Genomic DNA, 26,287 nt, shown 5'->3' with positions numbered 1-26,287 from the left:
CTAAAGATGCAAGCATCATGCACCTTTCCCTGTCCAATCAACACTGATATCAGTAAAGTGTCCTCACTGATCCACTAGCACTGGCATAACGATGAAAAACTATCCCTTGCTGTTGATGTACTCAGCAGCAAGGTGGGTTGGTGCCAAAATAGGGATATGCATCCAGAAATCCCATTGCTGCAAATCCATCCACTATTTCTTGCATACTGCCAGGAGTGAGATGATTAATGGCCTTACACACTTGCCTGACAAGAGTCCCAATGTGGATTTTCCAACCTCAACATTATTTCCCACTCACTGGTAGCAATCTGGTATTGCAAGCTTTCAAAGCATGATCAATACTCACTTCTTCACTGCCAAAACAGCTCCCATTATGCCGTTCATGCACTGCAGGGCTGGGGCAAGCTTGATGCAGGAATGAGGTTTTTTTGCATCCAAAAGTGCTATAGCCACCACTCTTCATCCCAAACCTGGATTACTATGTGACCGACTCACCAATCGGTGCTTGTCTCAGGCCCAGAAGTGGTGCTTCATTGTCTGCAGCTGCTCTGTGAATATCACCAGCAAGCTGGATTTCCCGCCCCCCATGTGCAACAAACTCTCCTCAAAGATATCCTCATCTTCTTCATTGTGATCCCAGTTGTTGCAGTATTATTTAGAGGTCTGTATTTACAATGCTCATGAGAACAGTGCTGAGTTCAGCGGACTCCATACTTCTGTCAGAGAATGAAAAGCACTGTGTGGGTTTGTTGGATGTTTTAAAAAGGCACAAAAATTAGGGGATGTGGAAGGTATTCTGGTATGGAGAACTCCTAATTCTGGGAACTTGACCCTTATCTCTCAGAAATCCCTGGACGAATCATTACTATCCCACAGAACATTGCAAAAAAGTGTCCCAAAAGGCACTGTAACAGACAGCAGCGCATGGCATACAAGGATACCTTCCCATGTTGCACAGCACTCTACAGATACACAAACACTCCTGGCAAGTATGTGCATCACTGATACAAGCAGCCAAGTACGCACACGTCCGAGTGACATACAAATTTAGGCAGCTGTATGCTCATGTAACTTGTGTTTGTAGTGTAGACATGGCCTAAGTGTAGCAAAATGTTTACAACTCACAGCTCAGAATTAGGACTTTGTGGCAATATTTAAGTGAACATTAGCGCTTTTGTAAATAAAGGGGTGAATTGCCACTTAGTTCAAACATGTTACGGTGTGATTACAGAATCTTTGGCAAAAAACAGGAAGCAGCACTACTCCTCCAAAATGAAAAAGGGAATGCTCTGAAGACTGGAAGAAAATATCTAAGATGTGGAGTCCAGAGAGGGTATGTTCATTGGAAGAGTACGTGTGTTTAGTTTGGAAAAAAAAAATCACTAAGGACATAAAGTATCTGGGCAAGAAAAAAACCCAAACCAAAACACTTCCACCTCCCAAAAACCCTAAGCAGTATTGTATAACTCTGATACAAACAAGTCTTGTAGTCACATACTTGATGGAAATAGAAGAGCTACACAATGTCAGACATTCTATTGTAAGCAACAACGACAACAACAAAAAGTGTTGTCCCATGACTGCTGTGAGTGGTTGGCAGCCCAACTGAGGAGAAAATATGGAAAACCAGAAGAAAAAAAGTGTTAATGACTGAAATTCCTGTTTATTATGTAATTGCATCAGTATTAAATCACAGGCCCCATATGTGATTTGCATCCGACGAAGTGGGTATTCACCCACAAAAGCTCATGCTCTAAAACGTCTGTTAGTCTGTAAGGTGCCACAGGATTCTTTGCTGCTTTTACAGATCCAGACCAACACGGCTGCCCCTCTGATACTAGGCCCCATATGGCAGCTTCACTTGCTATTTGCATCCAATTATCCCTTAAAGAAAGTACACAGCAGTGACAATGTAAGTTACAGTCTTTCCTCAGACACTAACATTCAACTGCCATCAGTATCAAGAAAATGAAACACTATTAGTGTTATTTCTAGGATTAATAATACTTTTTTAAAAATGATTTAACAGCTTAGGCCACAAAGGGCTAACATGGTCTGTTAAGCAAAACCACAGAAGATTGCCGAGTATTTTTCACTTCAAACTCTCCATCTGAAATTTGCTACTGATTTTTTTTTTTTAATTAAAGGTAGCACAACAGCTTCACCTATTGTATTCAAGAACTCCTAACATCTTTTATTTGGATTGCAATTATTTTAAAAGATTCAAAGTACACTCAATTGATATAGGCTGGAATAGGACCCAGGAGTCTCAACTGTGAGCCCCCAATCTGATCATTAACCGCTGCCTTCCACTTATTATAAAAGAACCACTTATGTCTCCTTAAGTTTCCTATGTACTTCACACAAAGTCAACCATGATTCCAGATGCAAAGCTTTTACAGTCTCAAGTCAGACTAGACAAAGAGGGTTAGAAAAACTAAAACGTTAAAAATATGAATTGCACATAAAAAAATTAGACTTGCAGAATTTATTGGGTTCACTATTTTTAGCTTCATTTCAATTGTATCTTACTCTTTCCTCAAATACACTTTTCACCCCTTCCCGGTGTTATCATTTGAATTACATTGTACTAATTCTGCAGTATAAATATCAGCAAGAAGTGTGAGCACCAAATTTTGGCAATACAAATCATGCATGATTCTTGCACAAAAATCCCTCTAAATGGCCACAGCGTGGCAGACTGAATGCTGAATTAGTTTTTCAAAAGAGCAAAACACCACATTTGAAATGTGCTGAATGAGGTTATTGTGCTTGTACTGAATCATAAAGCAATGAACTCTGCTAGTAAACATGTATCAATGACTTGAAATGTACACTTGCGTGTTTTTTTTAATACACCACACATTTATACTGTAAAATTAGCCAAATATTGCAGTTTTAAGTAATTTTTAACATCTTAGACTGAATGCTTAGTCTATGGAACAGATTACAATAAAATTCTTGTTTCAGGCAGAACCGATATGCCTACATCATTTCTGCAAACAGCCATTTATGCAAATCCCAGGCATGTTGCTCACTTGTTAGTTTTGTAGCAAACTTTTTTGCTTTTCATTTAGAAATTCCAACCAATAGGGCAACATTTCTGCTTTACTTCCAAAGGAATAGAAGCTATTTCCCCCTGACCCCACCTCATCACGCAGATTAGTTTTAAGGGCAGGTCATATGTCTAGTAAGGCCTCTGAGTAAAATTATTCAGATTTCATAACATTACTGTAATAGACCTTCTAGAGCCCTGTGGGATACAGAGATCACCTTCAACCCTACCTTTGTGAGACATTTTAAACTCTGGATTAAGGTAGCATGAAGCACCTGGATACCTCTTCCAACCTACACTGCCTGACAGTCTGCAACACAGCATTGGTATCTGCTCTAAGGAAACAAGTGGGGTTTCTCACCTGTAACATGTAAAATTTGTTAAGAGAAGAAGCAGCTCCTCCTAGAGCTCTTTACCTATTTTATTCCCGTGGACTAGTTTACTGTTCATTAAAAGAGCCATGTGCAGTGCCAGAAACTGCACAAGCAGGTACCATGGCATCTTCTGCCAATGAATCACAGTCCTGACCCACAGTAATTTTAATTCAAGGTCCCATTCTCAACAGTCACGGCAAATTAGGTCAAAGGGTGGATTTGTTTTATGATGGGGATAATCATCCACCAATAAATCAAATGGGATCAGTAAATTCAGTCTCACGTGTAACCCTAATAGTATTTGAAAGTTTATAGAAAGATGGGGAGGGACAAAGGGAGTTGCCCATCTAAATACTAATGACTTCCCTCTCTTGGTTTTCACATTGAGTCCCCACCACAGTGATATTTAAGTATTTAAAATCCTGCAGGTGGTCTACACAGAGGTGACCTACTTTCTGCCTCTCTCCCCTGTACAGAAGAGGATTGATTAGAGCATTCCATTCCTTTTATTCTTCTGCCCAGGTCTTCTCTCCCCCATACTAAGAGTAGGCAGAAGCATATGCATGTCTCACTGATGTTCCGCAGATACTGGAAGAGCTTCAGCATGTGACATGCCAGGCTCTCATGATAGCCACTGGGGACTGTCATTGAAAATCAAACACTCTGTAGGGCAGGTGTCTGCTTTCCTAAAGAGAATGGTCACTAAACACATATTCAAGAAACCAACCAACACTAATGACCTTGCCATTTACTGCCATTTTAGAATTGCCTCTTTTAGTTAAGGTTATGGTAAGTTGACCGGAATAACAAGAACTGAAGTTCTTATTGATGACCTGTCTTTCACTAAAAGACATAACTGTAGATTTGAAGCAGCCTTTGAAACCACAGAGTTTACCACCTTCTGCAGAGTTTGGTTGGTGTAGAAGTGATTTTTGACAGGGAAAGCGAAGGAACATGCTTTTGTAGTGGGATAAGACTTCAGTTCAAAAATTGTTTATATTTAGCATGAGGACTCTGATGGACATTTATATAAAATGAAAATTACCACATATTCTTAGACGTTTTTTAATCCTTCAAGCGCACCTCATAGGTGGCTTCCTGCACCTCACTCTGGGTGCAACCATGCTATGCAATGACTCTCAGACAACCTCTGGGCTGCAGCCCCCATTTCCCAACCATGTTAACGCAACTGGGCCAACTTTGTTTTAGCACCTCTTATCACTATGGGTAGCTATGACCAGCAAGGTTGTTAACAGAACTCCAAAACAGCTTATTCAAAACAACGCATTATTTACTCACCCAATAGTACAAAGCACACAGAGCAAAGGGTTAAAAGAATGTCTACATGCATATTTCCCTTTACATAACCCTTAATCTTTCCTGCATTTTACCTAGACTACTTATCTCCACTGCTGGATTGTGAGAAGCCAACTGCCCCCTGTAATGTTGCCTGCAGCCACTCAAAAGTATGGAGTACCAACCTCAGGGCACAAACCCCAAACTGGTTGTGAGTTCTACTCTTAGACTTTACCAACCAATTATCAAGTGGAAACTCTTCAGGCACTATAACAGCCTTAACATGGAATCACACACAGGGTATGTCTACACTACCCGCTGGATCGGCAGGTAGCAATTGGTTTATCGGAGATCGATATACCGCGTCTCATCTAGACATGCTATATCGATCCCCGAACGCGCGCCCGTCGACTCCGGAACTCCACCAGGGCGAGCGGCGGTAGCGGCATCGACAGAGGGAGCTGCGGCCGTCAATCCTGCGCCATGAGGACGGGTTGTAAGTTGGAATAAGATACTTCGACTTCAGCTCCTCTATTCCCGTAGCTGAAGTTGTGTATCTCTCATTGACCCCGCCTCCTAGTGTAGACCAGGCTTCAGACTGGCGTACTCAAGGGGACTATCTCACCACCCAGGTGAGCATACCTTTGTGACAGATGGTCCCTTACACCAAAAATCACATCAATACTCAGGTTACTCCTTGTTCCAAAGAACCAGTCATCTACCCCAGGTCAATTGCAGCTTAGTTCTCACACCAAAGACAATGCTACTAACCAGTCCTATAATAAACTATATAAAGATTTATTACAAAGGAAAAGGAATTTATAGAGTTATCTACAAAGTTAAAGCAAGCAAACTGACACAGGAATGAGTTACAGTCTTATGTTTCAAAAGGTAATATAGGCTTCTATAATCAGCAAGTTCTATTTGACCCTTAGGGCTAACCCACTCTAAGCAGCTGGACATTTTTTGCTTATGCCTAGAAACACTGCCTCCCCAGAGTCCAAGCAGCAGAAATATCTAGTTCCTTTTGTTGGTTTTTTTTTTTTTTTTATCTTTCTCCTTCCATGTGCTCTGAGCTGCAAACCAAGTTGATGGGAGGAATCCACTTGCATGACCCCTTGATGGGATGCAGGGCGGAACAATGAAAGTCTTTTGAGCTAGTACATAGGGAAATTCCAGTTGCAATGTATTCTTCTACAATTGGTTTAATCAGCCAGGTATGTTGACAGATGGGGCAATCAGGGCTTCTGCTCCAACTTAAAACATCAAGACTAGTCTGAAGACACTTAGTTCAGCCCAACACTTTATGAATCTACATTCTTTGGTCTTTGAGCAGAATGTTATTTGTGCAACTATGGAAGGGCTGACACTTAATTGAAGCTAACTAATAGAGTTAAGTTACTGTGACATTACACCCCATATTCTTTATGGAAATATGCTTATGATATGAATATGGTATAACTAAGATATACTTTATGCAAGATGGGCCTTGTAAGATATCATTGGGAAGGTTATAATTTACTGAATGTGTTTATCCAATTTGTATGCATGTATCATTTTTGTATCTGAAACTGGGAATATTGACCACGTCTCTGTATATCAAATGTGCTACGCTGGATGAGGCCAAACAATGTTAGTGGCTTACTGAAGAAATGCACACGAGCATAAGGATTACCCCACGAACTGTGCAATAGAAACCTCTCAGAGATAGCTCTATACAATGGGAACTGTTTGACCCAGGTCACAGCAAAAAAGCTTTCCAGCAAGGGGGGGTGGGGGAGAGAAGATATAAAAGAGGGACAATGACAACAAGAGGTCCTCACTCTCCCTACACCACCACACCTGAGGAACAAAGACTGAACTGTGAGAAGTGATGGTCTCAGGCTAAGATCTTTAGCCTGTGTAAGAAAACCTAGGGAAGTCAAGGCAACTTGTGCCTTAAGAATCTGCCGGCCTGTTTATCACTCAGATAGAGAAAACCAAATATACAAGCTGTACACTTCTCACTTTGACAGAAAAATGGTGCAATACGCAAATATAAAAAAGCAAATGGCACCAAACCAAGAAAATCCAGAACCAGGCACAAGAGGGGCACCTGGTCACTGAAGCCGCTGACTTGTTTAGACCCAGGAGACACTCTTATGTGGCACAATATAACTCACTATCACAGAACTTTACAACAGGCAAAAATGTAACCTTCCTTCTGTTATTCACATTCTGTTTTGACAGTGAAAGCATGAATCCCAATATTATTTTAAATTGCATAAAAGAATGAACTGACTCACATCTCGCTATAGTGGGGTTTGTTGCAATAGTTCACTTGTCACCAAGCAGTTATAGTTTTTTTCCCCTTACATACAGTAGCAGTGACAACTTTTTACTACCCCAGGGGAACTGGAAAATCTACACTCCTCACAGTTCATACTGCACAGTAACACTGTCAGCGTCTGTTCTGTCTCTCTGCTACAGGCAGCCCATGCCTATAAAAACACCCAGCACACCACGTGGCTTGATTCTTATATTGATTCCTCACTCTAAACTAGTGCATGGAATGCCTGTATTTCATGATGATGCTAATCTTCTAACGGAGCAATCAGCAGAGACAGATATTAGCATTCCAGCATAATCATAGTACTTCAAAAAGGGGAGTGAACATGTTAGGCAGATGACAACCTAGCAGCAAAAAAAAAAAAAAAACTCAAAAATGAGACTTTTCATCCTTACTTTCAGTCAGCAGGCTCAGTTAGCTGACAGTGTTAGTGGAAGTCAAGCAAATCACTATTCCAGACTGGGGAAAAAGAATCCTCAGTAAACCAGGTGGTTTTGGAAAGGGGCTCCCAGACTAGGGAGAAAACCATGAAAAAGTTAACATTTAAAACATGCTAAAATACGCAATATCTTACTAGTCAAAAAGTATTTTGGATGACTAGCTTTTCAGGGCAAGGACAGTCTCTTACTATACATCTGTACAGCACCCAGCACAGTGCGGTGCTGATACTGATTGGAACTTTTGAGTGATACCATAATACAAATAGGTAGGATACAGACCATGGACACTAGGTACTGATTCTACAGTAGTAGCAAAAAAAAGTTAGCAGGTTACAGCACAGTTAGAGATCAAACAAATCATATACAAAATCAATATCCAGTGACCATGGTATGTATCCTATTATGTATTAGGTACAAACACTGAGCAAGCAACATTTCAGCCCAAATGCCCTACCATTTCCAGTGAAAACATTAATCAATCACATTCGTTTCCCAGCAAGTATGCTCTAAGGCAGTGGTTCTCAAAGCCGGTCCGCCACTTGTTCAGGGAAAGCCCCTGGTGGGCCGGGCCGGTTTGTTTACCTGCTGCGTCCGCAGGTGCAGCTGGTTGCGGCTCCCACTGGCCGCAGCTTGCCGCAACAGGCCAATGGGGGCTGTGAGAAGTGGTGCGGGCAGAGGGATGTGCTGGCTGCCCTTCCCGCAGCCCCCATTGGCCTGGAGCGGCGAACCGTGGCCAGTGGGAGCTGCGATCGGCCAAACCTGCAGACACGGCAGGTAAACAAACCACTCTACTTTGGTAGAGTTCAAGTATGAAGCCAACTACTCTTGTAAGGATGTACATTCTACATTACTATTTATTGCTCTTCGATTAATTTCTGTCATGAAATTAAAGTCACAGATACCGCCCCATCTCAGGTGGGATCTTTATTCTATTGATATATCTGCCTTAGAATGAAATTGTAATTAATGCTAATACTATAATTACTGCCTATATATAAAACAGAACATCATGCGCTAATTTTTGGCTAACTATCAGGGAAAGCAAAGACAGCAAGACATATTAGACTGTGGAATAGTCCAAGGAAAGTAGTTGCACTTTTGTCATTTGGAACATTTAAAAGTAAACTAATAGGTCAACAGTTCAAACCCTGTGAAGTCTGGTAGCAATTGACAACCGCCACCATAGACCAGTCAGATGTAAGCAGTGACCACCACCCAAAAATTAACACACACAAGTGGTACCATTTACTACCATTCTTGGAAGTCTCAAGGGCAAACCCATGGACTACCTTCTCACTTCTCAGGTGGCCCCTCCAAAACAAGGTTTAGTCTCATCACTGGAGCAAACTTTTCAACCATTACTGCTGTATCCATTCTGTAATGTAAGAACCTCAGCCTCTACTACTATTAACTTTTGAGAGGTTTTGTATTTACTAAAATGGCTTCAAGATCTTAAAGAAATCTAATTCTCCATCTGGCTAATTATACTAGTTTATATTAAAACAAATTAGACTTGGAAATCAATTTTGTGTATTTGAAAAATACTGTCCTAATTAGAGTATTTTTTCATCTTTGACAAAGCATGATGAAACAAGTAGTAATGAAGTGGTTGGTATTCCTTATATCTTTAACAATAAACTCTAATTCCAAGATCTTTTCCCTAACACATGGATTTATTAGGGTCCTCATCCTTCAAAAGCTATACTTGATAAAAATTATAAAATTTTATCAACATTGTACAAACATGAAATCCTATAATGCACCAGTTCTGCATCTGATTTGTTCTGAGCTATATTCTTATAAGAGTTACTTTAATAAAGAACATGAAAACCAGCATATATTTAACAGCACAGCATGTTCTTTCATTATCACATTTATTCTCCTGTGAATAAAAGTATACCGTTACAACACTGGACATATGAAGGCTTTTTATTAATAGCACCACATATATTCTGGGCAATAGCCTTGGTTAAATCCGAAGGCTAATTTTTCAAATGGAGGAAGTTTAACAGGCAGAGATGAATCTTTGCTTTGCTCAGTCAGCACTTTTAAATGTACCAAGTAAATCGATGTAGAATAGAAGAAAGTGCAAGACAGACTTTTCTCAACCTTACCCCCATAAATCCACTAACTGAAATAGCTTTGCAAGCACATGTTGGAACAGATACCACTAGACAGAGACTACATCACTTGCAAACATTTTTCCACACAGATTAGGTAAACTAAGACACTATTAATACAATGCAGCTTCCTGGCTGCTCTAAACAGGATTAATCAATCAGTATATATGGCAGTGTGAAAACATCTTAAATACAGTCCCACGCTGGGTTCACTAAAAACCCCAGGTTTTGGGATAGGCTCTCAGCATCCACAGTCTACTTGAATGGAGCCATAGTTCCATTCACACAAACTAAACTGTCAATTTTTCTGTAATACAAAGAAGGCTAAAGAGTTACCCAACTTACTAAATAAAAATTTGCTGTAGCAGTCTAGAATGACAGATGCCAGCAAGAGGTAGAAACCAGAACAGCTGTCGGAGTCGCCATCATTTCTTCTTTGATTATGGAACACAACATGACCAATATAATGCACTAAGTGTAGCTCTCCAGTTCTGGAGATCAAATGCACACAAAATAAGTCACACACCATTTGAGAAAAGACCTAATATTGGAATCTTTTCAAGCTCCTTGCTCCACTGGTGAAGATGCTATTTTACATAGTCTATGGCAAGAGAAAAACTTGCTTTAAAACAGAATTCAAACAGTTTAACAAAGCCTACAAGTAGACTGATAATAAATAAAAATCAGTCTGGGTAACTTACCCGCTCCGCTGCTGCGGCCTCCTCACCAGCTACACAAACAGAAGTCATCTCCAGCACAGACAGGTTAGTGGGAGCATCAGTGGTGGAGGAAGACCTGGGCCGGCCTGAATGAATATCTTGGGAAGATTTCCTGTTGATCTGTGGGCTTCCCTTTGGAGCATCCGACTTGCCCCGCCTGCTATGCAGGCTTGTCCCTCTCTTCATCTTAGGTGGCACTCTGATCTGCTGAAGCACTCGATTCAGAGCTGTGGGGTGGGTGGAGACACCATCAATTTCAGTACAGGCGCTTTGGCTTTCCAAATCCATTTCGGGCTCCATATCAGCCTGAGTTTGTTGCACATCATGTGGAGACACCGAGGACCTCCTGCGCTGGTGCTGGAAAAGTTGCTTCAAGCCTTGGCCAATCACATTAATGTTCTCCAAAGCATTATGAGTAATTTTGGACAACTTTTGCTCAGATTCGTGTTGTTTTTTGGTATCTTGATCTTGGGATTTGCCTCCAGGATCAGGGTCATCATAGATCTGTTCACTGCCAGAAGGCTCCATTAGATGACACCCAACACGTATATTTGACAACTCATAAATACAGATGTCCCCTGTCTTTATATATATATTTTAAATGCCAAGATTGTCAGCCAATTAGGTGTGCAATTGCTTCAAGAGCGACTACACATGCAGTTGTGCCACGGAGGTCTCATGCTTATCTAATGTTAAACAAAAGAGCCAATATTACACATTCATGCAGAAACTAGCAGGTTAAAAAAATCAATACAGAAAACATGCTGTTAAAGTGTCTCTCTCTCATTCAAGCATTCTTCAGCCATTATATTAGAAACATTTATGCTGTATGCAGAACACAGAGGCTATGAAAGGACTGCTCATTCTTTATCAATGAGAAAATGTCCAAGACAGGAGGTGGAGCTGGGGAAGTGAGAAAAAAGTTAAAAATGCTGCTCATGAAAAACGGAGTGCATGCAATAGAGCCCAGAACAGTACCTGATAGAACTTGAGCCACTGGGATTCATAGTTACATCAGTTATGCCATAATAGGTTAATCCCCACTGCAAGATTAATTGTTTTCCTTATCAATGATCTGATCTTCAAATGTAGTAGCTGTTCTATCTAACACCTATCATATTTTAGATATACTGGAAAACAGAGTAATGAGTCCACAGCTCATTACCAACCACAGCTGTTTATTTCCAAATACTGTGGAATGGCTCACTACTACTAGTATCCATCAAGGCTACTGGTAACTGGATGCTAAAGCTTGCCTTCAAATGGGGACAGGGAAGCTACTTAGGTGTAACTGGTATAATTTTCTCTATAAGAGTATCTGGGCAAACAAAATATGCCTTTCTAAAAGCAGATTACTAAGTGACTAGACAGGCAGAGGAAGCAGCACAGACACTTCTAGCTCAGTCATTTGAGAAGAGAAAGTGTTCAGCTTCTCCCAGCAAGTCTTAAGCCCGCCTCCCCGCTTGCTTCAGACGGGAGTTGCCCACACAACACCTACTGCAGTTGAGTGCCAAGATGGTAGCACACTGCAGGAGGAGTGCAGCAAGGGAATGAGGAAGGGAGCACAAAGGATCTTTTAATATTAAAAGAGAATATTTAATGGGGGCTGGAGTAAGTGTGGGAAGGTTTACATTATTGCCATGGTTAATGAGATCACATGCACAGAAATTGGAGGTTGTTTTCTTGCGGGAGAAGATTTTGATTGTGCTTGTATAAACATATACACCAAATCACAGAAGTCCGCTCTCAATCTTGGCAGGAGACAGCATGAAAAAAACATGATCTTATTAAAAATGCAACATATGTTTAGGATTTATTAGAACATTCATTTTAATTTTAACATAGTGGTATTGAGAAGGGATTATGATCCAAGATCTCCCTCAGTTTTGTGCACTTTAAATATAACACAATGGGTTAAATTGACATTCCAAAGTACAATTATAGCAGGCAGCACAGCAAGACCAACCAAATGACCTGCATCAAGCTCTTCCTCTTGGATGCTTTAGCAGATAGAGGCAAAATGAATTACAATATTTAATAGGAAACAAATACTTTCTTGTGTTGTACTTTTCCTCTGAAGATTTCAAAGCACATTGCAAGCATACGCCTCAAAAACTTTGGGGGTAAGTTTATAACCCCATTTTACACAGAATGGTAGACTGAGGCACAGAAAGGTTAATGACTTGACCAAATTCATACAGTAATTCAGTGGCAGAGCTAGTAATTAAATCTAGGAGCCCCAACTCCCATTGGCTTAGTTTTAACTGCTTAACACAACCCTTCTCAAATGACCTGTGTCTTTATGACTAAGGCTACGATTATGTCACGGAGGTTGAGGAAGTCACAGAATCCATGAATTCCAGTGACCTCCATGACATTGGGGGCCCCTGCAGCTGACCAGCCACCCTGTAGTGTGAAAAACCGCTATCTGACTGAATTTGCTACATAGGGTGTACTGAGCATGCTCACACGAACTCAGCATGCTCAGTAACCTCTGCTGAAGTCAGCAGCGGGTGACCCCTGCAGCAGCCCAGCCTCCACGGGGGAACCCTCCTGCAGCTGGCCCAGTCCAAATCTAGGCCTCCATTCAGGCTGAATTTTGGAAGAAAAGACAAAATTAGGAAACATTTTCCATTTCATTCAACAGGCAAAATGGTTCAGTGAACAAATCTCGTGGTTAACAAGAGAGCCCCCAAAACTGTTTGGCATACTAAAAGTATAACTTGACATATGACCCATACCTCCATATTTACTTTAAGAATTCCCAAAATTCATTATTCAGGCAGTCCTTGTTGAATTGCAATTAAGAACAAAAATGGCCAACTTATTTGCTAAATAATACATTATCGTCTCCTGCTATAGCACATTTAATAGCTTATGCTGGTAGCTTTGTTGATCAGTTAAAACACCCGTAACTCGAGGTGCATTAATTATTTGGTGAAAATCACTTATCTGACTAATGTAGCCCTTTTTCTGTTTACAAACTAACCACAAATAGATGATTTTAACCTTTTTATATTTGAAAACAGTTTGATGAATAAAGCTTGTTTGCACACAGTCTGTTTGCAAACTGGTCACTAAAAGTATTCTCTATGTGCACTTATGACTGGATTACTAAAATGCCTCGACTTCTTCCTGGTTACTTAGTGGCAAACATAAGGAAGTCCCTTTTTCTGTTTGCAAGTTATCTGCCTAACTTTGTATTTTTGTTTAATGAACCTACTGTTGGGCAAAGAGTCCTTTTAAAAATGGTTAAGACATGCACTTCAAGCGTGACTAGTGTTCTTACAACCATTTATTTGTGACTAGCCTTCACGTTCCAGGAACAAATAAAAACTTGCTCTCCCAAACACTCACAAATGAAAGACTATAAATACCAGCACGATTAATCACTGCATTTTATTTGACTGAACATTCACAAGTGTTGTTTGCTGCGATCACCCATTTCTATCCATAACACTTAAGACAAGATCTACAATATAGATGTTATCTAAAGTATGGCAAATTTTTCACCTAACAACCTTCACATTGTTCCTTTGGGAGGAAATTAAGTACAAACCCTTTCAGTATTTCTCTCAAAAGTCTGCAAATCTGGTTAATTTGAGAAGAAAGGTGGCAACACATCAAATTAATTTTGTAATAAATCCATATACGTTGTCAAAGACTTGACTGAGCACTTTACAACACCTTCCGTATTACATCTCAAAACGCGTTCAAATATTCATTCAATTGGACAGTTATTTCATAATAGCTTGGGAAGTAAAGCTGCTCAAATTGAGCAGTTGGCAAAAATAGCTCAGAAGTGTAAAAAAACATTTAGCACTTGCCTCCATTACTTGTCCTTACGCATGGCTGACTGGTAGGAGCGCCTCCATTGAACAGAAGCTGCAAAAAAAATTGGACATGAGGTCTAGCTCTCAGACAGAAGAGAGAAATGTATACATGTGTGAAAGTGATATAAAATGAGCATGTTCTAAAACTAAATTTAAAAGATAGATAAAGTGCACCAGGAATAGGCTGAGCTTTCTAAAACTGTTTCAAAGTAGCCCGAGAGAGAGAGTTTAAACTTCAGTTATAATTAAGTCCTACAAGATTAATTGTGAAGTTCACGTGAAGGACTGCTATTTCTCAGAGTTTATGGTCTTTGGTATGTGTACACAGCATAGCTGGATTTCAGGCTAGAGTCTGCAAGAACAGACTGGTCTGCAGCCATTTTTCTTTCCCTTCTATTTATTTTTAAAACGTCCTGGATACAGGTTAACCAGCTTTGCTCTGTGTTTATTTTGGGCTCACCTGCCATTAAATGAGAACTGTAGGCACCTGTGAAATAAGACCACTTTTGAGCTCATTTATCAAGGAAGCTTGTGCGCCTGTCACCTTGGCTGAACTGATATTTTGTTAAGTCCAATGGCAACGCTTTGCCATGAATCAGTACAGAAATCTTCAAGTCCACTACAGCAACTCTGTTCTCCTCCCCGCACCCCCTACGCATTTTCCAGTGATGGACGCATACAGACAAAAGACTAAAGCTCTCCCAGTGCTGTAAAAAAACCACCCCATGAGGAGAGTAGCTATCAGCATGGTTCCTGGCGCTGGAGCACTATCTATATGGCCACTTTACAGCGCTGAAACTTGCAGTGCTCGGGGGAGGGGAGGTTCACACCTGAGAGAGAAAGTCACAGCTGTACAGTGGTAGTGTAGACAAGGCCTAAACTATGAAGCTTGAGCCCTCTTTACAAAGACTTGTTAATGGAGCCTTGAATGGCAGCCCTAAAATGGAATGGGTGCAAGAGATTTTAAAGATTTTGGGTCTGGCTTTAGCGGAACTTGGTACATCTCAAGCAGCCAATCCTGCCTTGTTTTCCTTTCAGAAAGAAAGGATCATATATTTTAAAACATCTGAATAATTCAAAGAGTACACTGATAATCTGTTTACCATTTTCAGGTGAAAGAGAATGACTGCCCAATGTGAGGATGTATGTTTGCCACCAAAACAGCGCTGCAAAGAAGACTGGGTGGCTCAGAGAACTGGCAGTGCTTTTCGGAGCAGATTTTCAAGAGAGCTCAGATTCTATCTAGACCCGTACATGACGCAACCAGGTTTTCAAAAGTGATCAGCATACAGCAACTCCCTTGAGAACAAGGGTGCAAGCATCCCTATGAGGCGGAGAATGGATAATTCAGTCTCTATGGCCCATTCAATCCTTGGCCTCTTTTCCAAGACTACCAAAAAGGTTTATCATTGTGGAATTTTTTTGTATATAGTTACTTGTCCATTAGGAACCTGACCAAAAAAAAATCAAAATAAAAAAATAATCTAACCCTAACCAACCATCACTCGACAATTCACGTAGGTCACCAAAGAGCTTTAGCATTATTAAAAATATGTAGTAGCTACCTATCTGGGCTGCATTTTAACTAGTGACCTAGAGATGACCAAGAGTGGCAGGACGCAGTGCATTTCTGAAAATCCAGCCACTTTATTTTGGGATTTAAGTCGAACCTGAGGTCTTCTGAAAATTTGTCCCTTCATTTCTAGGTCACTAGTTCAAATCAAATCGTGATCAGTAACTACCAAAGGCTGTTACTAATCCTAAGGCTCTTTGGAGATCTAGGAGAATTGAAAGTGGTGCCCTCAGTCAGAGTGCTAATGGAAAGGAGATTCATATGAAGAATCCCAATAAAACCAGCCTTTTTTTGGCAGTCTTGGCAAAGAGGCCAAGGATTAAATGACCTTCAGAATGAATTATCTTCTCACTTGTAGCCCTTCCAGGACAGGTTTGCCATGGCAGTGTGGGGAAACTTGCACCACTGCTGCCTATGCTATACCTATTCTGCAGCTAAGGACTTCAATACTCAGTGCCCTCCACTATGCACTTTTCCATAAGCGTTATAATTAGAGGGAAAAATATGCAAGCTCTAGGAATACATTAGCACTAAGTGGAAGGCTGCAAAGACACACAGCACTTGTAGTAAAACTGGGGGTACTCCACTGATTTATCGCACCTCAGATTCACATTGCTAATGAGGCAATTAAGAAAAGAATCGCCAGGATCACTGAAGTAGGATGACAAACTGAAAAAAAAAGTTATGAGAACAAATATGAACAATTCAAAAATAAAACGGTTCAGGGAAAACATCTTGACTTAAAAGGAATTACATGGCATAAAACCAGTGTTCCAGAGTGGAGAATTAGGCCCCCAGTGTGAAGTGGTTCTAATATACATTCTTGCCATTGGATTTTTCAGTTACTAATTGTCTTACACTTAAAGTTTTGCCTGCAGTAGAGTACATTTCTTCAGAGAAAGATTCACTGATTCTTTAGATTAAAAAAGCCAGTATGTTCACCTAACACTGCTACCCGGCCTTCCCTGAATCTTAGCCTGAAAGCTGGAATTGCAAATAACTTTTTTTTAAATGTAGTCTTATTTATTTCAGTCATGAAACTAATTTAATTTTGTAAATATGATGTGCCTGCAAGTAGAGTAATGTCTATGCTTCCCACATAGTTCTGACCAAACAATAATAATGACCCGCTATTCCAATATATGGTCTTTCTTAAATATTTTTCATGTACTCCTTTTAACTTCAAATTATTTGTTTGCACTGAAGTTCAACTTCCATTATGTTTTTTTTTTAAGTCAAACCATAATTTATAAGAACTGTAAAGTTTTTGGCAATTAAAACTCTGGACAGCTATGCTAAGGCATTACAGAACTCAGTGGGTAGACAGAATCTTAGGATTCAACTCAGTGAAAGTGCACAGCCTTCACACTGTAGAATCCACTTTTCACAGCTCCTAAAGACTGATTTGGAGATTTATATGACAGTTGCTTGCCTTATCCTTACCAGAGTCAAGAAGGGGAAAAGTGATATTTCCTAGTTTCCATTAAAAACCATAATTTTCTCATGCATGCATTTTCTATGAACAAAAACCTTCACAGGGACTGGTTTAATAAAAAGCTTCAGCTTGTTGATGGTTTCTTTCATGAGTAGTCATCAAAACCGCAGCCTACTTTTTTTTTTTTTTTTTTAAAGGTGGGGCGGGGGGCAAGTGTACAAATGGAGATGCTCTGTCCCAGTTCAATCTGAGCAGCAGACAGACAGATGCATATCAGAGGCAATTTTTTCTTTCTGTAACAGATCAAATATTACTAGTGGTGATTGTTCCAAAACACAACAACATGTTGCTGCAGAGAGGAAGAGTTACATTCCATTCTTTGCTCACTTTGCTTTTAAAAGAGTGTTCAGTGACATCACTACATCAAAAGTCAGACAGATTTCTGAGATCTAAATTAGCCAAATATTTTGCAGAGATCAAATTTCTTGGTCCAACAAATTTTGATTTAGTTGTGTTAGATTGCTGCATTGAGGGCTAAGTTTTACTCCAATATATTTCTCTCCTCTCACAAATATAAACACTTGCAAGCAAAAGCTGAAAATGGTTCCAAATAACTCAACAGCTTAAGAGCAAGATCACTATAGAACTACAGGATAAAGAGAAGAGAGGGAGACGAGATAATTTCCTTTATTTTCAACATGAAAAAATAAAAAAATCTGCCTGATTTTTGCAGAATATTTTGAAGTAGTGGTACAGATGTTACAACTGCTAGATATTATTAGGGCCCTCAATAGTGTAATAGTCAAGCTCAATTAGCCAAGACACTTATTTCTGCTTCTAACATGCTATAAAATATTCACTCTAAATCAGCAGATACTACTGCAAAGTGCTGGACATGGGCAGCAATTTTATGAAGTCACTTAGCCATTCTCCTGGCTGGAGATAGTGCACTGTATTTCAGTTGCTTCCAGGAAGGGAAAATATTAGGAAATGAAAGGGAGGATAAGAAAAAGTCCAGTCTATTTCCAAAAAGCTAGCCCAAAAGGGATTCTGTACCAAAGCATAAAGCTTAACAAATGAGGCTGGGAAGGCAGTATGAAGGCATAGGCACATATGGTAAAGTACAGTATTATAGGAACACTGGTAAACAACTTCAGTTGATAAGAGGGATTAAGACAAAAAGGTTCATTGTTAAGCAGAATCAAGCAGCAAACGAATATAGGAGGCATAACCTTGGGTGTGTACAAAACTGGTAATCCTTTCAGAAAGAGGATCTGGGAGAAACCAGAACAGGTGTAATGTTCTAAAGGGCTGTGGTTTGGAGAACACTCAGAGGAAGTTGGCAATGAGCATAACTGTGGGTAAGTTGACCAGTATGAACAAATAAATAGTGAAATGACTACATACCTGGCAAAACAGGTGTATTTGGTCACAGTGCTACAACAGAACAACTTGAAGGCAGCCAGATTGAAGAGTTATATTAAATGGGGAAAGGGCAAGGGGGAGGATTCGAGCAGTGTGGGAGAAGGATTATAAAAATATTACTACCTATGTAAGAAGAATGTGGGACAGTTAATGGAAGACAGGTAAAAGGGGGGAAAAAATCAGTAAAAAAAAATATACTGAACAGAGGAGACACAGTCTCTATGACACGTGCCACTCATGTTGATTCATGAAAGATAAGACTCGCTGGAAGTCTAGTGTTTAAATTACCAAAGTGAGACACAAAGGGGAAGCCGGGGTCCAAAAGCAATCTGGGTTGCACATAAACTTTTGTCACTACACCTGAGATTAGGTTACTGAGTATGAGAGAAACAAAGGGAGTGCTGCCAAAATGGATTAAGGATTAAATGAAAGGAACAGAGGCAGAAAGCTTTAGCAAACTCAAACCACTGCAGATGTGAGAGTTAACAAATTGACTGCAGCATGAACAATGTGCACCCCACCTCCTTTTAGGTACCATGTAAGTGGGTAAAAATCTCATGAGTGGCTACATTTGATGAAACAGAAAGAGGGGGAGGCCAGTATGCACCAAGGAATCGAGAACTAATCCACAGTGGCTTGGGTAGAGAGCTCATACCATTTAACGCTCAGGTGCCATCCCTTAAGTAGGGGTCCCAGAGCAGTCCCTCCCATCCTGCTCCTATCTCCAAGCTTTCTTCCCCTGCACCCAGCCCCACACACTTCCTTGACCCCACCCTTGCCTCTGCACCCAGACCTACACTTTCCCCCCCTGCACTCATAACCAGACACTCCCTTCCTGTTGCCCACAACCAGCTCCACATTTTCCCCCACACTGAAGCTCCGAGCTCTCCCCTCTGCACTCAGTGCCATGATCTCTGCACCCCAAGCCCAGCCCAACCTCTTACCCAGAGAGGCGGTCCATGAGCCTGAAGAGCACCATCTCTACAAGAGGTCAGGTAGTTCTGGAAGTACCAAACCCCACCCTCTTCCTGCTTCCTCAGAAGAACCAAAAGCCCAGATCCAATTCTGCGACACTCCTGGGGACCTGAGGTTCCTAGTCCCCCCTTGCTCCAGTTCTTCCCTGGGAGCTGGTGTTGCCTGGTGCCCATGGATGCCAAAAGTACTGCAAAGGCGGGGGCCAAGCAGGTGCATGGGGTTGCAACACTACTCAAAATTTGGTCCAGCTGCTCTTCCATTTTGAGAGGGGGGCAGCCGGTCCAAATATGACTAAGGGGCATTGCAACTTGGCACACAAAGTCTCAGCACCACTCAAATTTGACCTGGCTGCTCCTCTGTCAGGATGGAGGAGCAACTGGGCTAAATTTCCAGCTCCAGTCAGGGCCTGGGAGGGCTGGGCCCCTCTCTCCCTCACTGTATACCTGATTCAATGCAACAAGATGCAAGATAGTGAAAGCAGAAACCACAGCTTAAATGGGAACAGAGACGAGAAAGCAGAGCAAAGGGATCTAAATCCAAATAAAAATAATTTTCAGACCACCTGCACATTGTGAATGTAAAAAATATTGAAATAGATGAAGAAATTAGCATTTAGTATGCCAGACTGTTTTCCCATAATCTTCACCATAAACTGTTAAATTCTCCTAACTTATTCTTGAAATTATTCAAAATAGTAAGAAGAAAATCAGGTAAGTGCTACATATGAATTCGTAGAGACCCTTTTCTCTTACCACAAAAGAACTGTGTTACCGGCTATGTCTATACTGTACTACTCTGGTACGTCGACCTAAGTTACGCAACTCCAGCTATGTGAATAACATAGCTAGAGTCGACGTAGCTTAGGTCAACTTACTACAGTGTCTACACTGCACTGGGTTGACAGGAGACACTCTCCCGTCGACTTACTTTACTCTTTTTGTTCCAGGTGGAGTACCGAGGTCAAATGGAGAGTGCTCTGCAGTCAATTTAGTGGGTCTTCACTAGACCAGCTAAATCAATCCCCGGTGCATCCACTGCCAGTGTGTCGATCCAGCAGTAGTGTAGATAGCCACAGATTTGGCAGGAACACTGCCTAGTGACTAGAGTAAGGGACGGAAGATTGACTGAACCAATGATGCCAGAGTCTTCCAAAGAGACTTGGGGTAAGTCAACCTCTGTACCTCAGGGTTTCCCATCTGTAAAATGAGAAAAGTCAACTGTCTCCAAATAAAGGGAGGAGTGTTAAGGTTAAAGTTATAGAGATACTTGAATAAAATATTCTGTAACCAAGCAAATACTTAGCATTTCCACTTAACCCAATATAAATATACACAAAATCTCATTCACTATGTTAATTAGTCATATTTATGATGAGATGGTACTGAATTTTATAAGTTAGCAAGTAAAAAGTATAAAAAACAAGATAAGCACAAAATATACTTTGCTAATTCAATATGTATTTTAAGTTACATTAGAAGAATATTTATAGTATACAAGTAGTCTAGTTTATTGTGTGAAAGTATTGATTTCACAGGAATAGAAAATCTTACTACAGAACCGTGCTATTGATCTAGCTGGGAGAGATTGCCACTTGTGTATATAAATTAGCAAAGTGCATAATAACCAGGTTTTACTGAAGCCAGAAATAAAGTTACGTTGTTTCAATTATGTGCTTAACCCTGTAAAAACATAATGCAGACAATCCATGTTCTGGAACGCTCACAATCCTGTGTTATATTCATGTGACTAGATTTCAAAATCTTCTGAGATCTGTCCCTAATTTTCTTTGGACAAATCTGCTGAATGCTTATAGTTTTGGTAGGGCAATTCTTTAAGTCATTTGGAAGGGTATTAACCATCTTCATGCCTTCAGCCTTCTGGGAGGGGGGAGAAGAAGCCACCTCTCCTTAACCCTCCACCAGCCCCATTAACAGATGGTATTTAGAAAGGCTCACCTGCAGAACATTTTATGCTTTGATACACAGGAAATGTATTCATCAGCTCTATTCTTGTAACCATTAATTCTTCACATGCTTCTACTTTATATGGGGCAGCATGTTCAGAGACTCATCAAAAAGTGCCTCAGTCTAGCTAATTTTTCACCACCACCCTTACCCGATGCATACACCTGCATAAGTATTTTCTGGCTATAACCTTAGTTTAATAATAGTGCTGACCAACACATGCTGCCCAAATAGCCATAAGGCCTAATAAGCTCAAAGCTCGGGGCAAATAGATGAGAAGAGAAAGTTGCATATAACAAACTACTCAAGTAGAAGAGTATTAGCTACTATGCAATCTCTTTGGCCATAATAGTTCAGGAGTGAAAGACACCTTACTGCTTGTACTATTTCAGAAATGCTTCAGAAACTATTTCATGCTGACGTTCTAGAATAAAAGGATCTTTGTCCATACATAGTATCAAAGCCTCAAAACCACGGTTTCCCACACAAAAGTATCTTTGATTATGCTACTGGTATAGAGGACAGCAATTCTATCATTAGGTTAGATGTGTACAGAACATCTTAAACACAAATATCATCATCGTAGATAGCTCTCCGATAACATCTGTTCAATGTGCAGCGGCCATTAAAAAAGCTTACAGATTGTTAGGAACCCCTAGGAAAGGGATAGATAATAAGACAGAAACATGATAATGGCACTATACACATCCATGGTATGTCCACACCTTGAATACTGCATGCAATTCCAGTTGCCCCATTTGAAAATTACGTATGTTAGAATTGGAAAAAATACAGAGAAGAGCAACAAAGTCTGCTGTGGAGCCTGCAGGTTTGGGGCATGAACAGGCTGGAAATCGCTTTCCCCCTGCCACTCCAGCACTTAGCTGAGGGGTGGAGAGGCTTCCCCATGCCAGTGCTGTGTGGGGCTTTGGCACATGCAGGGCTTGGCTTCTCCTGGCCAGCGCCCTGAACCGGAGGGTCTTGGGCTTTCCTGGGGTAGCAGCCCAGTCAGAGGCAGTGGGGGAAGGAAGGAGACTGCTGGCCAGGCTGTTGGTGAGCTGAGAGCTCTGACCAGGGCTGGTTCTCCGCACAGCACTGGGAGTGGGACGCACTCTGTTGGGGGGAAATACAGAGGAGTAGTGGGGCTGGGGGGGGCAAAGCAGGGAGAGGGGGAGAATGTAAACGGCCAGTGCCAATGTGTGGCAATAGAGGCAACATGTAACCATCCACCACCAGAAACGGGGCGGGGCCCTGCTGGCTGAGAGCTGACATGCAGCAGGGGCTGCGCTGGCAGATCAGCAGGGAGAGTGGCTGGCCCCATACGCTGCATCTTCGCCCTACCGCCAGCTTTGCACACCCCCCCATTGTTGGCCACTTGACCCTCCCACCCACCACTGGCAGTAGTTATGGAGTGAGGAGAGACAGAAAATATGGGACAATTTGCCTGTTTTTAAGGAAAAGTCAGGACACCTGCAGGAGGGCTTAAATGTGGGACTGTCCCTTTAAAAACAGGACATCTGGGCACCATAAATAGGTCTATAAAAATCATAAGTGGTGTGGAGAAAGTGTTATTTATCCCATCACATAACACAAGAACCAGGTATCAACAAATGAAATAGAGAGTAGATTTAAAACAAACATAAGGAAATGTGTCTTCATGCAACACAGTCAATCTGCGAAAGCAGTTGCCAGGGGATGTGGAGAAGGTTAAACGTATAACTGGGTTCAAAAGAGAATTAGATAACTTTGTGGAGGATAGGTTCATCAGCGGCCATGCTCTGGGTGTCCTTAAATCTGACTGCCAGAAGCTAGGACTGGCCGAGAGGGGATGGATCCCTTGATAATTGCCCTGTTTTGTTCATTCGCTCTGAAGCATCTGGCACCGGTCACTGTCCGAATGCAGCATACTGGGCTAGATGGACCACTGATCTGATCAAGTATAGCCATAAATACCAGTGATCAAAGTTGTTTTTCTGATCACTGATCCAACGTCAGTGCATTGAAGATCTGATTGGTCCTTAAAGTGTGTGCACCAAGGGTATGATTACATTTCAAGTTTGAGTTGTGATTCCCAGTTCAAGACAATGTACTTGCACTAAGCTCTCATTGGACTAGTGCACAAAAAATAGAATGTAGCCATAGCAGTGCAAGTTACAGGATGGGCTAGTTGCCCCGAGTATATGCCCATCCAAGATGCGAGGCACATATTTGGGGTGATTAGCCTATCCTGCCACTTGAGCTGCAGCAGCTACACTCAATCACAGCTAGCATGAGTATACGTCTCCTCGAGCTGGGAATCACATCCCAACTCAAAGCATAGATAAACCCTTATGTGCAGTGTGCTGTACCCTGTTTCAGTAGATAAAACAAGATATTCAGGCCTTTAAAATGTGTCTATCTATCCTACCTGATTTTAGAGGTCACTATCTAGAGCATAGCTAGAAAGAGAAACCAAGACTTCAGCCATTCTAACAGCTATGCAATGATACCAACTATAAATCATTAGCAATTAAAATACTGGTGATGAAAATCAAGACAAAATCAAAGTGGGGCGGAGAGGGGGGAAGCAAGATTAAAGTCAAAAAGATATTATTTCAAGGTATATACACTTGTTGACTAGTGAGTACTAATAAAAGATTTCAGGCATTCCAAGAGTATACAGCCTTTGCTTCTAGCACAAAGTCTACATGATACTGTATCTTGAGCAAGTTACTGATTCCTTCAGTTGAGCAGTTTGTTTTTTTTAAAGGACTGGTCCAGCCATAGTTTCCCTTAACCCCTGAAGAATCAACATGGATCCCCTTACTAGCATCAAGAGCAGAACTGGAACTATAATTACCTCCACTTTTTAGCACCACTGGGATTTTTATGAAGATCCCTAAGTACAAATAAATTTAAGCTTCCACATTTTACAAGACAAGATGTGAACAAGCCCTTGTTTATACTGTAAACCAGGGGTTGGCAACCTACAGCAACCTGAACGAACCCAACCTACAGCAACCTGAATGAACCCCAGGCCGGCAGCGGGCTGAGACCCCGGCTGGCAGGAGCCAGCGGCCGAAACCCCAGAGCGGGGGTGGGTTGAGCCGCTCAGCCTGCCACCGCCACTATGGGGTTCTGGCTGCTGGCCCCTTGCTAGCTGGGGTCCCGCCACCGGTCCCACTAAGCGCCCGCTGCTGATCTGGGGGAAGGAACCCCGGGCTGAGACCCCAGCTGGCAGGAACCCCAGAGCAGCAGCAGGCTGAGCCGCTCAGTCACTGCTCTGGGGTTCCGGCTACTGGCCCCTTGCCAGCTGGGGTCCCCGCCGCAGCCCCACTCCCCTTGCTTCCGGTTGGAGTTCCAGCGCAGGTCCCCTGCCAGAGAGGGTCCAGGCCTCAGCCCTGCTCAGCCCTACCAGCTGCCAGCTCCACTCACCTCAGCTGCCAATCTGGGGTTCCAGCTGCTGACCTCCTGCCAGCCTGTTATCAACTGATCACTCAGACGCCTGTGTGCAGGTTAAAGTACCCAAATATGTGTCACCAGACATTGGAAAACTCAGCAAGGAAAAGCAAGGGCAAGGATCACACTAAACTGATAAGATCTGCATTTTAATTTAATTTTAAATAAAGCTTCTGAAACATTTGGAAAACCTTGTTTAGTTTACATATAACAGTAGTTTGGTTATATAATATATAGACTTAGAGAGACCTTCTAAAAAACATTAACATTTATTACTGGCACGTGAAGCCTTAAATTAACAGAATCATAGAATATCAGGGTTGGAAGGGACCTCAGGAGGTCATCTAGTCCAACCCCCCGCTCAAAGCAGGACCAATCCTCAACTAAATCATCCCAGCCAGGGCTTGGTCAAGCCTGACCTTAAAAACATCTAAGGAAGGAGATGCCACCATCTCCCTAGGTAACCCATTCCAGTGCTTCACCACCCTCCTAGTGAAAAAGTTTTTCCTAATATCCAACCTAGACCTCCCTTTAGCAGGGCTCAGCCAGCCTCAATCAAGGGAAATAGATTGGGGCTGGGGAGAAGTCTGGTGCCTGGCCTTTAGAACTGGCTGCACCTGCGGGCCTGAGGGTTCAAGGGCTATAAAGGCTGGCTGACAGCCAGAAGGGGGAATGGCCAGGGGAAAGTCAGTCTCCAGGCTGAGGGCAGACACTGTGCAGAAGAGGAAATTGTAAGGCCTGCAAGCTGTATATAGTATAGTATATCACTGGTGGTGGGAGAACCTGGTGTAAATAAAGCTACGGGTGCTGAAGAACTAGAGGCGCCTCTGTGTTTTATTGGGGCTGCCAGTGGGCCCCAGGAAGAAGGGTGGGCAGAGGACCTGTTACACTCCCCCCATTGCAACTTGAGACCATTACTCCTTGTTCTGTCATCTGGTACCACTGAGAGCAGTCTAGATCCATCTTCTTTGGAACCCCCTTTCAGGTAGTTGAAAGCAGCTATCAAATCCCCCCTCATTCTTCTCTTCTGCAGACTAAACAATCCGTTCTCTCAGCCTCTCTTCATCAGTCATGTGTTCCAGCCCCCTAATCATTTTTGTTGCCCTCCACTGGACTCTTTCCAATTTTTCCACATCCTTCTTGTAGTGTGGGGCCCAAAACCAGACAGTACTCCAGATTAGGCCTCACCAATGTCGAATAGAGGTGAATGATCACATCCCTCGATCTGCTGGCAATGCCCCTACTTATAGTGGCAACAAGGGCACACTGTTGACTCATATCCAGCTTCTTGTTCACTGTAACCCCTACGTC

The 26,287-nt window shown here is 41.8% G+C and overlaps 1 protein-coding gene across 6 annotated transcripts in view; it reads right to left on the bottom strand.

Annotated features, from left to right (window-relative positions):
- Positions 1-26,287, bottom strand: part of TMCC1 (transmembrane and coiled-coil domain family 1) — a 190,821-nt gene that overhangs the window by 138,458 nt on the left and 26,076 nt on the right. For 5 of the 6 annotated variants that reach the window (XM_039481554.1, XM_039481555.1, XM_039481557.1 and 2 more), the window contains one exon: positions 14,161-14,218. In XM_039481554.1, the coding sequence (XP_039337488.1) occupies positions 14,161-14,166 (6 nt within the window). In that variant the 5' untranslated portion in view covers positions 14,167-14,218. Of the gene's footprint in view, positions 1-10,315; positions 11,016-14,160; positions 14,219-26,287 lie in introns of those variants that run through there. The other variant, XM_039481550.1, reaches the window with a different exon arrangement.

The sequence above is a fragment of the Mauremys reevesii genome, linkage group 7 (assembly GCF_016161935.1).
Source record: "Mauremys reevesii isolate NIE-2019 linkage group 7, ASM1616193v1, whole genome shotgun sequence".
Lineage (NCBI taxonomy): Eukaryota > Metazoa > Chordata > Testudines > Geoemydidae > Mauremys > Mauremys reevesii.
The sequence above is the reverse complement of the archived record's forward strand: the minus strand, read 5'-3'. Positions and strand labels throughout refer to the sequence as shown.